Source organism: Corvus hawaiiensis, chromosome 4 (genome assembly GCF_020740725.1).
Source record: "Corvus hawaiiensis isolate bCorHaw1 chromosome 4, bCorHaw1.pri.cur, whole genome shotgun sequence".
NCBI classification, from domain to species: Eukaryota; Metazoa; Chordata; class Aves; order Passeriformes; family Corvidae; genus Corvus; species Corvus hawaiiensis.
Genome location: NC_063216.1, coordinates 25,739,959 through 25,753,659, shown reverse-complemented (window position 1 = coordinate 25,753,659; position 13,701 = coordinate 25,739,959). Strand labels below are relative to the sequence as shown.

At 51.7% G+C, this 13,701-nt stretch overlaps 1 protein-coding gene across 2 annotated transcripts in view; it reads right to left on the bottom strand.

Moving 5' to 3' along the window:
- The window catches only part of RFX4 (regulatory factor X4), an 87,713-nt gene extending 76,257 nt beyond the window's left edge, over window positions 1-11,456 (bottom strand). The window contains exon 1 of one of the 2 annotated variants that reach the window (XM_048300909.1): window positions 11,041-11,456. In XM_048300909.1, the coding sequence (XP_048156866.1) occupies window positions 11,041-11,083 (43 nt within the window). In that variant the 5' untranslated portion in view covers window positions 11,084-11,456. The remainder of the gene's footprint in view (window positions 1-11,040) is intronic. The other variant, XM_048300908.1, reaches the window with a different exon arrangement.
- Between the last annotated feature and the right edge of the window lie 2,245 nt (window positions 11,457-13,701).

The following is a 13,701-nucleotide window of genomic DNA, read 5'->3' as shown; positions in this document are numbered from 1 at the left end:
CACAAAACATGTTGCTTTTGCATTTCCAACTCAATATGCATGTTAATTAGGAGTAGCCCTTTCCCTCTCCCAGTCACACACAGATGTTATCTATTCTTTCATTTTGAAAAGTAAGTTTCACCAGACCAGTAAACAGCTGCTTGGTTTTTGCTTCATCAAGACCATTCCTCATTTAGCGGCAAAGCAAACCTCACTTGGTCCAATTTCAGTGCAGTGACATTTCCTCACATTCCCTTAGTGACACCAGTATCTGACCAATTCACCTCCCCCAGGGCTGAACTTTAACTTAGATGGCTGTGCAACATGCAGCCGATCTTTTCATCGGTAAGATCATCACACACATCATGTGGCTTCCAAGCACCAGCCCTGCACACAGCAAAGTGTGCCCTCATGCTTCCACAGCAGGATGTGTTATGGCTCCTCAGTCCTTCTGCATGAATCAATGCAAAGGCTATCATTGTCTCCAGTTAAGCTGCAATATTTCCTTCCAAGGAAATGCAAACATGCCTCTTGATTGCTAAACCTGTTCTTACCCAGATTAAAGCTCAGAGTCTATTGATGCCCTTTTTGCCCCAAACTCCATTAACTTCTTATGCTACAGAATTAACATAAGACACGTAAGTGAGCTTATGGGGCCTTAAATTATGGGTACCTCTCCCATTTCTTACAGCCTGCAGCAGTCTCTGCTCACTAGCTTCTGAGTTGAACATTCCCTGCTGCCATGGTCCTTCAGTTCATCAGTGTGCATGAGAAAACAGGGAGTCCTCAAATCCCTAATTCAGCTCTGCTTCACCATTGCACAGGGCTGGAATCATTTGGCTGAGCAGGAGAGCTGCGGCTCAAAAAACAGAATTTGCATCAAGTACCCATGAAATGCTTCCCTCTGCCTCAGGAGCTGATGAATCCAGCAGACAGGCCAATTTGGCACAGAGATGGTAGTGCATCAGTAAGACAGGCCCACAAAGATGACAAAATGAAAAAATGTGAGATATGGGTGAGGGATACACAAAACACTGGTTGTGGGACTCAGGGGGGAGAGAGAGGAGGGACAAGGCCGGATTTTGGAAAGGAGGTGAGAAAGAAAAGGAAAGAAAACAAAAGAATGAATGAGAAAGAAAAGGACATGGTCAGAAAGAAAAGATAGGAGAAAAGAAAGTAACTACAGAGGTTTTTTGGGTTTTTTTTAATCAGGAGAAAAGAGGTCAGCTCCTAAAGGAATGAGGCTACAGTAAATATTTCTCATTAGAAACAACATCCAGTTGAGCAGACTGAAAGAACATGAGGAGACAGACACATATGTGCAAAGAATACATGACTCGGTGTTAGGACATAACCATAGCAGCAGGAAAGAGACAATCACTTGACTGAAAAAGAGTGTGAACCAAGAGATAGAGATACTGCATTTACTCAAATGGTGGCCCCTTTTCCTCCCTTTATGGATATCTACTCCAAACCTATCCATTGCTCACTACTGTCAAAGGATGCAACCATCACATCACTCACAACCATTTTGTGCGTAAATATGGCACGCCAGACAGAAACAAATGAATGCTGTTTCTCTCAGAATGAACACAAAGAATACCTGCCTACCAAAACCAGCAGAGAGGACATTAATAAATCATCATAACATCTCCCCCCCAAAGACTGGTACGACTCCGAACTAATCTGTGTATACAGAACTAGCATTTCACGCTATTAGCTTTATAGTCTAAATACGGTTGACTAAAAGTCTTTGCTAAGTCCCGATGTGCCTAGACTTACAGATTTGTAAACCTTGTATGAATTTAGCCCCTTCCAAACTGTGTCTTCCCTTCCTTTAGAACATATTATGAAAGTAGACCAATGCTTTTAAAACTAGGAGCCTGGCTCTTCTGAGAAGACTCCAGTCTCCTCTGAACAATATGCAAAGCAAACTCAGGGAGGGAACATGAGAAAAAAGAGAAGTCTTCTTTCCTCCTTCTCTTTTTGCCCAAGACTCACCAAAACAAGAGTCTAGTATTGAATATTCAGCACTGAATACTAACTGCTCAATAGACGGTCTGTTTGCAGAGCTCAAAGTGGAAATGACCCAGCAAGGAGGAGAGGTGAACACGCTGCTCCATCCATGTGATTAAGCTGCTCTGTAAATGCAGTCCTCCCCACTTCTTCCCACCTTGTTACAATGGAGGCCATTTGCTGCCCCTACCACAACTCACTTTAAAAAAATGTTTGCATTAGAGGGGCCCCTGCACCAGTATTGTCCCTGTGACTGTACATTTAGGATAGGAATGTGAGCTCCAGCTCTGGAAAACCTGTGATAGCCAGGCAGTCCAGCCAGCAGGATGTGTTACTGCCACTGCTTGGGAAAAAAGAAGCACAGGCACAGCTTACAGAGGAGCAGAGCACCCTGCTGGGAACAGTCCCTGCTTTCAGCCTGCACAAGGCACGGAGTAAATCTCACCTGGCAGCTGTCTTGTTCTGCCATGGACTTAGAGGAGGAGTGCTGAAGACACCTCCAGAGTAAAGACATTTTTGTGTCACACAGTGAGCACCCAGGAGGCCAAGCTGGGACAGTGGCTGGTGTGCAAACACAACACACCACTTAGCAAATGTGTCACTTGTACTCTGCCTCTCATAAGGCCAAATGTCCCTTGATAACTAAAACATAGTTCGTTCTACCCTTAACCCCCAAAGAAGCAGCCTTTTACTTACACAAGGCACACGTTTCAGACCTGTCATGCTGAGAATTCCTGGTCTGGCCCTTGCACCACGTCTGTCCCCAGTGAGACCTCTGTCTCACACAGCACTGGGCACAGCTCCTTTCCTGCTGTCCCTGGGGTGCCAAGCTTGTTAGCCAGCAAATCTCTATCCTGCTGCTTAGCCTGGTCTGACAGACAGAGACCTGGAGTTGAAGGGCTGTGCTGAGGGGTGGGTGAGTCCCTCCACCACCACACAAGCCCGTGCACCCAGGACCACCCACTGCAGGAGCAGGCATCTCTCATCACAGAGCTGCTATGCCTTGATACACAGCACTCAGGGACCAGGACTCCACTTTCATATTGCCTTGCACCACTTTTTTTTTTTTTTTTTTAACAGTGTCTATCAGGCCACCATCACCTTAAGGACCAGCCAGGAATTTTTGTTTCCCCGTGTTGCTTAAGTTTTTTTAAGGAGTAAAGGAGCAGGAAGGATTTTACTTTCCTCTTAATATCAGAGATGGCAACACCCAGGAGTAGGATACCTAGAAGCTAATGGCATTAAGTACTCATTTGCTTAATTAGGACATCCTGACACATGCTCATGGTTAAACTGAATGTCAGATGATGGGGGGAACCACACAAGTCAGGTTGTTGAGGACTTTTTTCCCCCTTGAAGGATAGTGTTTTGTCTATTTTGTACAACCATCCATGCATTTTAACCAACAGATGGTCTGTTTCGGCAAGATCCTAGAATATTAGGAAAACATGCAGCCTTTCCTACTTGTCCTCTGACACAACTTTTGGTATTTTGCAGCAGATTTCACATTTGTCATAGGGTGCTGAAAAGTGTCCTTAGGTGTAAAAAGGATGTTCTGTGGGGTCTTTTGAATCAGGTGTGCATTGCTGTCACCATGGGGGAGTCGGCTCTGAAACACAGGTGATTCCACCCACCACTGGATGACCATTCATGAGACCCCACTAATGAATTGGGCTCTCCCTCTGTGTTTCCCTTCCTCAGCTGTAGCTGAGGTAGTTTAAACACTTCTGAAATAGTTTAGCAATTAAAAGGGTTCTAGAAGGGAGGGGAAAAAATTATGTTAATCCTTCTAACATTGCATTTAGTGGTACCTCTACTTTTTGCTTTTTTCACTACTTTTAAATTTCTCTTGTCACTGCATTTCTGGTATTTTATTGCTTTACAAGTATAGCACAAGTTAGATCTGAACATACAGATCTATACAAGAACAGAAAGCTCGTGTCTTTTTTTTGTTGACCTGTAGATCTCATTTGCAAACTTACATTTGTGTATAAGACAAGTTCTATATAATGAATTTTACCTGACTTAATATGAGCATCTGTAAGTCTTGCCCCAAGTAGCCAAAACAGTTGAAGGAAACAGGAGAGTCTGATAGCATAATTCTAAGGAGTGGAAATTTAAAAAGAGAGGAACGAGAAGGTGAATGACAGCAAGTATTTCTACTTCTTGCAACAGTATTCTTTAAAAAAAAAAAAAAAAAGGCAGTGATTTCTAGCACTTGAAACTTGTAGTCCTTTCTTCCAGGCAAATACCATTTTTTTTCTTGATATTATCTCAGCAAGGAAATCAAAGCTCCTAGAGAAGAGGATTTTGTCTTTTTAAGTGTTTGAGTCCCTGCCATGGGGTTCATGAGCACCCAAAGCTCCAGCACGAAGTCTGTCAGAGTGATGATCACGGCATCAGACTGTGACTACTGTGACTACAGCCAGCCTGGAAAACAGATGAAATCCCAGTATATGTCCCCAGCCTACTACTCTGAAATGAATGCCTCTAATTCCCAGAGCTGTAAGTTTCAGGGAACCACTCATTCAGAGAATGTTCCAGCTATCTGAAATATATTTTTCGCTATTATGTTAATATTTGGTATCTTGCAAAAAAATGCTCAGCATAAGCTGCTAATTAATTGTGAACACATCATTCATAGCTGTGAATCAACTCCTTGGTAGCAGTAACTTCCATCTCAGAGAAACTAAGTTCAATTACCAATAAAAGAAAACACAGTGCTTAACTGTAGCTGAAATGCAGGAAACAAGACAGCACTGAACCACACATTTCACATTTCTGTCTTGAGGCAAATTAAGCTGCAAATGAGCTTTCCCTTACTGGGTGCCGTGAGACCCAAGGCTCTATTTAACCCTCTCCACTTTTTCCTGATTTCAGATTTATCAGAAAGGGAAGAATGGTCGAAAGCATTTAATCCAACATGTGTTTATACGCAGAGAATGAAACCACAGCTCTTGCAGCAAGCAAGAAAGACTCTGACGCCGACTTTACACACCGTTTCTCACACTGGCTAGTATTTTATAGCTAATAAACTACTCTTGCTGCAAATCTCCTGAGAGAAAATAAATATACATGAAGACAGGCCAGTACTGCTAGTTATGCATGTAAAATAGCTATAATTAAGTTATTACACATTCCCACTCTGGGGAGGGATCATTACATGTTAACCTTGGGCATCTGCCCTCTCTCAGGAACACACATGGCCTTCAACAGGTGTTTCCCTCATGGAGCCACTGCAGGATCAGTACCAGTCTCTAACAGCAAATTGTGTTAGTTCTCAAAGTTGACAGAAACTCCCTAGTACATCTATACAATCCTACCGGATCTAAAAGACGTGTGTAAACATGCCAGTGGTACAGACAGCTTAAAAAACCCATGCAGGCCTCCACTGGCTTAATCATCACCATGTACTCTTCCTTCCTACACTTGTTATCTATAGGATAGCTCAGCCATCAAATACCCTTTATGATATCCATCTTCCTGACCAGTATGTCAGTAATCAAATCCCCTCGGCTGCTGGGACACTGGGCTCCAGCGGGGTCGGATCGTACCGGGTATTCATTTTCACACACAATGAAACAAATAGAAAACCCAGCACAGATGCTCAGGAAATTCACAAACCCCAGCGCTCACAGAATCGTGAGCTAATTACTTGGGCTCCAATGTCACATCAAGTATCCACCAAAGGACTGACCTTATATTTGTATTCGTTACATGACAGCCCACCACTGCTCTCAAGGCATTGTTATGAACCATCAAGCCCCAGCTGTATTTAAGGCCACCTCTTCAAAAGTCTTGATCTGAAGAGGTACTAACATTTCATCACCACGCAGATTTCAGTGATCCCAAAGTTTGATCTTTAGTTTGCTATACTGAAATCCTGTGTATGGAAATAGTATTCCAGAGGATGCACCTCTTTATGACCGTCCTAACTTGCAAACCAGCTGCAAATTAAGCTAGCGAAATGCAAAGGTGTTTACATTCAGAGACACTGCTGATTTTACAGCTACACTAGCCTTCTTCCTTGCCGGCACTCTCACTGAAAACCAGCTGAAAACCAGCCTGATTTTCTAAAGGCAAGCAAGCCGACAACCCCGATGGAAGCGGGATACTCTTCCGATGACTTTCTGTGGGACAGCTGTAGCAGCATCACAAGTATCTTAGCACAAAATGGTCCCTTCTAATTTTGAGAAGATCTTTTGCTCAATATATGTTTACTATGGTAAAGGTGCACCTGAAACAGACCAGTTGTGGCTACAGGTTTCTTTACAGTCCGCACCCAAAGTTTTATCTGTGAGAATCCAGAGTCCCTTTTGTAATGAGGGTTACACTCAAAATCTTGAGGACTGTAAACCGTATAGTGCAACTTAAATAAATGAAATAGTTTCCCATAGTTCTATGGCTATTATTATGCAAAACCTTTAGTTCTTTTTTCTCTCATCCTTTTAAAGATCTTTACTGTAGGTAAATATTGCAGAGCAGTGAAAAATATCCCAATTTCCCCTCCCTAAGAATTTTAGAATTAATTCATTAGCAGACAAATCATAAAATCATTCTTTTTTCTGAATCAGAAGATGAACTTAGGTCAAGGCAATTTTGACCACATTTCAAACCTCTTAAAAATCCCTACAGATTTTACAAAGTTATTACAACACCCTCAGGAATGAAGACCTGATCCAGTGATGGGACTTGGGTTTAGATACCTGTTCTGCTGCTGCTGAAGACAGAAGGAGCTGCCAGGGATCAGGCCCTGCCGTGCAAACATTGCCCAAACAAACTCTGCAGCTGGCAGGAAAGGAAACATTTTTTATTGTTTTTTACGGGGGGGGGGGTTTCCTGCTCCATTTCTTTGATTTGTGAAATTTTATAAGATACAAAATGACATAGGACAAATACTCGGGTCCAACTATATAAGGGACCACTGGTATTTCTTCTGCATCTCCATATCGTATCAAATTTAGGATTCAAAAGAATCATTGGATCATCCTAACTGCTCAGCAGGTTAGAGCCTTTATAAACACAAATTCTAAAGCAATAAAGAACTTTTTTTTCCTAATTGGAATAAAACAGTATGAAAAGTACTCCAGGAAAGTAAGGGAAAAAAGCCAACACCAAGTTTCCTCTTTACTGTGTTGCAATAAACAAAGCAAACAGTTTTCAGAAGCAAAATCAACTGTTCATTTGGATTAAACAAATCAGGACCTAAGATCACACACTTCAGCATCATACATATGTTCTGAAATGTCACAGCTCCATTCCCAACTAGCATTCAAGTATTTACTATCAGTACTGGTAAATTCATTAATTGAACCAGGATATGAAAGCCATTAATTCTCTTCAATCAATGCTTAATATGCTAGATCCTTTTAAAATGGCAAGCCCATAGCAAAGGTCACCCACCACTGGCGCAACACCTGTCTATGTTGATAAGAAGATAGACTGAAATCTGGCCATTGCTACAAAGTTTTTAACCCAGCCGGTGGAAGCAGCTTTTCGTGGTTGAAATAAACTGCTTTAAGGGCCTAATCCCAACATCCTTGACAGCACTGAAAGGCTTTCTGCTCATTTTAATGGGCTTTGGATCAGCTCCTAAATCTCAGCTTCAAGTCCCAAGGATCTCATCCATCTAGCGCCTGAAAACCAGTGGAGGTTTTGGCTGACTCCAGCACTGAAATAACAAGGGATATTTACTGAGCTGTGCAGGAAAGTTGCGCTCCAAGAACGCGCCTGTGTTTCCTTGGGCTCCTGCTCCCTGAGCGGCGCGGCGGGCGCTTCCCCCGGGAGTGCCGCGGAGCAGGAGGGTTGGCAGCCCCCCGGGAAATCCACGCAGCCCCGCGTTCCCGGCCGGGCGGCATCCTCCTGCGTGGGACAGCTCCTGCGGGGCGGCGCGGGGGCGAGGCAGCGGGGCGAGGGCTGTGTCCCGCGGCAGCGCCCCGCACTCACCGTGCCGATGTCACTAGGGGGGGCTGCGGCTGAGGAAAGCCGCTATGAGCGCTCGGGGTCGCCCGCAAAGCTTCCCCCGCCCGCCCCAGCCGCCCCTCGGGGCGCCCCGGGCGCTGGCCCGGAGCACCCAGCCCGCCACCGCCCTCCTGCCAGCCCCGACTCCTCCGGGGTGAGACGGGGTGGCGGTGCCGCTGTCCCCGGTCCCCCGGCAGCTTGCGGGCATGGAGCTGTCGGGTGCTGGCGGGGCTGCAGGGTGAGGACAGGGCCGAGCGCAGGGCAGGCGGCGGCGGCCGCGCTCCCGCAAGCCCCAAAAGCCAGATACAGCCCCCGGGATGACCCCTTAGTGCCCCACGGCGAAGGAGCGGGTGAGTCCGGCGGAGACTGCGTACTTCCCGCGGCGGCTCGACGGCTCTCGGCCCGGCTCGGGGGAATTACGAGCTTGTGAAACTACCCCCGGGGGCGAGCGGGCGGGCGGCTGACGGGGTTAAAGGCGGCGGCAAAACGATGCGATGGAAGATACCGCAAACCCAGCGAGAAGGGCGTGTGGCCCTCCCGTGGGGGTGTCCCACTCCGCGGCCGCGGGAGAGCCCCGAGGGCAGCGGGAGAGCCCGGAGGGCAGGTCCTCGCCAAGCGCCGCCGCGCCGTGCCCAGCCCGGGCCGTCGGGGCCGGGCGCTGCTGTCCCGCCGGCCACCTGGGGTTGGGGGCTCTCCTGGAGCCCAGGCGGCCAGAAAGCCCTTTGGCCTTGGTGACAGCCCCCACGGGTCACTCTACAGGTTAGAGGAACGGGGGCTAAACTCGATGGAAGCACACGGCGCTGTTGGGGGAAGGTGAAGGATCCGAACCGTTCCCCCACCTTAAAATTAGAATCGCGGGTATATATTTTTTTTTTAATCCCTCTGGTTTAGGGAAAATCTGTTGAAGATAAATTAAAACATGACTGATTTTTTTCAATGAAGCCATATTTCTCCACAATGCAAAAGGATCTTTACATAACAACTGAAACTCAGGAGAAAAGCTAATTGGATTAAGTCCTGTGAAAGGGAGGTTAAGGTGTCTGAATGAGACAACTGCAAAGCTCCACTTTTCTTGCCATCTGCTTAGCAAGACTAAAGTGTTTTCTGATTAATATTATCTTAATCAATCATGCTGCCACTTATTACAGCCTTACTGAAATTAAGAAACGAATACTACGGAGGCTCAGCCCGAGAACGGACAATTCTCAAAGGAGGGACTGAAAACGCGGGGCTTTTTTTTGTTAGGTTTGATTTTTTTTCTTTCCGTAAAGACCCATTCCTCTCGACAACGAGATGTTGCCGGCAGTCCCCTTAATCCCGCCTCGGCTGTGCCGCCGGACAGGAAGACAACTTTCTCTAACACCCTCCTTAGCTCCTGCACACGCTCTGACCCGAACTCAACGATTCTTTCCCCGCCGAACACTTTCTCACCGGAACAGCCCGCCTGGGTTTTGTCCCGGGGACCCGGCAGTAAATGTGGCCCAAACCTGGCTGGTGTCGCCGGTGGCCGACGAGGGGCCGAGCTTACCCGGTGCATCGAGAGCCCCGCGCCGGGACCGCTGCAGGAGCAGCCGAGCCGGGTCGGGCAACACCCCTCCCCTTCTCTCTTGTTTCTCTTGTTTTTAATCAATATTTAAATTTTACAAAACGCCCATCGGCCACCTTTGGAACGAGGGATGGGAAAGCCCTTCGCGGGTTTGTGGAGGCACGGAGCGAAGCGGTTCCGAGGCGGCACTGCATTTCCCTACCGCCCCTTGCCCCTTCTCCACCTGCACCAGTTACAGCGGCACAGCGCCGGCAGCCCCGGAGGAGCCGGGCCGGAGCTGCGGGGCCCCGAGGGAGCGGCGGAACGCGGCCGCCGAGGCCGTCGGGGAGGCGCGGAGGGGACCCGATCCCGCTGCGGGGCTGGGACAGCTCAGCTCCGCGGCCGCCTCGCCGCCGGGCACGGCGCTCACAGCAGGCGCAGCGGCTGCCGGAGGGGACGGGCAGATCAGGAGCGGGCGGCGGGAGCCCCCTCCCCGGGCTGAGCCCTACCTAACCTGCGAGCTGTCCGCCTGGGGAACGCCTGGGCGGGCAGGCAGGGAGGGAGGGGAGAGGGAGGGGGTGTTCTCCTGTGCTAATAAGATAAATGAAATTTTCAGAGGTAACTGTGTCGGGCGCCTGCCCTCCTCTGCACGCAGAAGCTCCGGGGCTGCGCTCCGCTCAGAGCGCAGGGGCTGCGGCGGGTGGAAACCCCGGGAGCGCGGGCAGGGCGGCGGGGGGAAGCGGGAGAGCAGGGGCCGCCGTTTCGGGAGGCTGCCGGCTGACAGCGGGAACACCTAGGCCTGGGCCCTGCCCCACATCCCCCGCCGCCGCCCCCGGGCCGGGCCGGGCGGCAGAGGCCGCCTTCGGGTGGCGGGGCGCGGGCTGCGGCCCTCGGGGCTGGCGGCCTCGCCCTGCGGCTGTCCCTGTCCCCTCCCGCCGGGGCTTCTCCCCGCTGGCGGCGCCCGCTGGTGGGACTTCGGCCGCCGTTCTCCCTCCCGGTTACAGGACCGGCCAGGGCATCTTTTGGAGGTGCGGGGAAAGAGAATCAACCCTGCCCTTCCCCGAACTTCCTTCCGAATCGGCCCAGCCCCGACTTTGCCCGCGGGACAGGGTGACCTCGGTGCTGGGTTTGCCCTAACCCACCAACCATCTTCCCTAGTAAACGTCGTTTTCTCGCCCAAAGAGTTTTCTCGCCTCGTTTCTGCTCTAACCTAAGCGAGCGCCTAAAACTAGAAGCGGAGAGGCAATTAGTTTGCTGGCCGGCAGCCTATGAAGAAAGGGAAAAAAAAAAAAAAAAAAAGAATAAAAGAAAAAACACCCTCTGCTCCATCGTATCTGCAAGTGGAACCGTAGGGCTCCTCCAGCCCGGGAGCGAGAGCTCCCCCTCCGCGGCCCCGCACCCCGCTCCCCCGCACACGCCCGGGCTCATTTGCCTGCGAGGCCGGTGCGGCGGGCGGCTCCCCCCGCTGCCGCCCGCGCTGCCCCCGCCGCCACGGTCAAGTTGAGAAGTCCTCCCTGACGGGCGAAAGGAGCCCGCTGCCTGCGGGGGGGGGGACTTACCTGTGGAGTCCATATCGGGTTCCTCCAGCAACCCGCAATGCATGCTCTTCCCATGGACGGGACGGGAGCCCCAAGGTCCCGGGGTGTGCAGAGCCCCTATCTCAGAGATGCGCGGGGAGATGGAGCAGGGTGGCGGCGAGGGGGTGGGGAGAGAGGGCAGAGGCAGATAGTTGGGGAGGGGGGGTGTAGAGCGGGAGAGAGGGACACTCCGTAATCCAGCAGGGCAAAGCCAGACCCGTCAAAATGTTTGCGGATGTTTCATGGGAAAAAGCATCATTTTATAGAAGCCCTGATGGGAGAAATGTCATTGATAGGCCAGCCAGCCTGATGAATGGCTGCTACTCAGATGGGGATGTGGCAAGGCTCAATGTGAAGCCCATTGTGATGCTGTTTTGAATAAGAAAAGCTTTCCTCCAAAAAGGGGGGCCTTAGATCTACGCAATCCCAACACTTCGACTTCCCTCTTCTATTAGAGCATTAGAAACGTTTTTCTTATTTAAAGTTCCAGCGGTCTTTCCACTCCTCCCTTCCCTCTCCCAGCCCCCACCCAAGGTCCTTGGCTCATTACAGACCGAGATCAAAATTGGCTTAGATCTTCAAACGGGCAGTAGGTTTGGGGTTGTGCTCTTTGGGGCTGCCGGGTGTGCGTGCAGCGCGGCCGAGCTCCCCTCCTCCTCCTCTTTCTCCTCCTCCCGGTGGGCTCTGGGTTGGGATCCTTCGCGGGCACATGGCACTGGAAGCTGCTAAGCTTAGTTTATTGGAGAAAAAAAAAAAAGGGGCGATGTGTGTGGGTAGGAAAGGGGGGTGTGAGGGGAGAGAGAAGTTACCAGTATCTCGGCAAGCGATGCTGGCACTGCAGACCTGCGGCAGGGACTCCCGTGCATCTCCCCGGGCCTCAGGAAGAGAGGGCAAGGCGGGGTGGGGGCCGCTCGCCACCGGCTTGTCTGGCAGCGGAGAGTGGCTGACCCGGAGAGCTTTCCGTGAGACCGGGAGGAAAGCAGGGGGGTGGGAGATCCCGATTGCCAAGAGAAATGAAGAACCAAACCGGGTGCGTTTTCAAACTGGTGTTCTCCCAGCTTCAGTCCGAGGATGCGAGGATCCCTTTTCGGGTTAGAGGATTGCGGGGGGAGCGTGGGGCAGGACAGAAGCTGGAAAAAGTTGCTTATTCTGCATGCGGTTGTATGTGCTGGAAGTGGAAGTAAAAGTGCAAAGCTAGGGCTCTGATAAAAGTGGCTGGTTTAGGGAAGGAAAAGCTGTGATTAGAATATGAATAGAGCTCCAGGAGAGGAAGAGAAAGGGGGATTATAGCTGAATTACTTTGACCATGGACAGAGCCAACGTTTTCCACTCTTCTCCCCCTCTCCCCTCCCTACACCCAGACTACCCCCCTTCCCTCTCCCCTTCGGGAAAAAAAAAAACAACAAAACCACCAACCCCACACAGCAAAACAAGCGGCGAGGTTGCTAAAGAGGAAGCCCGGCACTCCGCGGTGCCTTCGCATCCCCAGGCGGGCCGGCGGCGGGGGAGCCGGCGGGGCACCTCGGCCCTTGCGGACCGGGCCGGGCGGGCACCGGGGCGACCGCTGCGCAGCCCCACAGGCCGAGTTTCGGCGTGGGGAGCCCAATGTGCACGAAGAGAAGGCCCGTAAAAATAATACCGGAGAGAGACAGTGCAAAAACCGAGTCTGCAGCCGGCGGAGAAGCCCTCGCGGTGGCGGCAGGGACGCCGGCCGGCTCTGCCCGCCGCAGGGACGTGTCCGGCGAGGCGGCAGCAAGGCCTGGGGAGGCTGATGCTCCTCCTCCCTCTACCCCACCAAAAAACAACTCCAACCCAACGCAAGGGCTCTGCTCTTTCCTGGCGGCCATGGCAATCCCTACGGGGAACTTCCATCTCTCCGTTCCCTGCACCACCCGCTTGCCGCCGGGCTGGCTCTGCTCCAGGCGGCACCGCACCGGGGCCCCGACGGGGGGGGCACGGCCGGCTCTGCGTCGCCGCCTCCCTCGACGGCGCGGCCTGGCGGCTCCTGCTGCCGCCCCAGCCTTGTCCGGCAGGACCCATCGCCCCCGCCCCGGCCTCCTCGGGGCTGCCGGGCCACCGGCTGCCGCCCCCGCGGGGCTCTGACCCGGCCGCCTCCCCCACATCGCCCGTATCGGGGAGCGTCCCCTTCCCACAGCAAGGGGACACGCTCAGCCCCGCCGCTAAACGCCCCTGTGGGCCGTGCGGGTGGGTTTTAATTGTCACCGCCAAAACGGTGACATTTCCCCACCTCTTAATGGTTTTTTTTCCCCCATTTTGCTTTCCCCCAAGGCTTTACCGTGGATGGTGCGAGCCTTGAGAGGAGCCCGAGGGCAGGCCGTGGGCCCCTCGGAGCCAGCCCTCCCTTTCCGGGAGAGCCCCGGGCCCTGTGCGGGAGCAGAAGCCCCACAGAAACCTCAGGGGTATTTTTGTCTGTGAGCGGGGCTCGTCTTTAAGGGGTTTTGAAACCCGCATCAGCTTTAAAACCCAGGAGATGCCGCCGGCGCCGCCTGTACGCGGGGAGTTACCTGGTGCCCGCATGGCTTCCCCCGGGGGGCCACAGCCCTCGGCAGCTCCGGGGGCTGACGCGCCCAGCCCTGGGCCGGGACAAGCCCGCGGGCACTCGCCATCCATCGCTCTCTGACG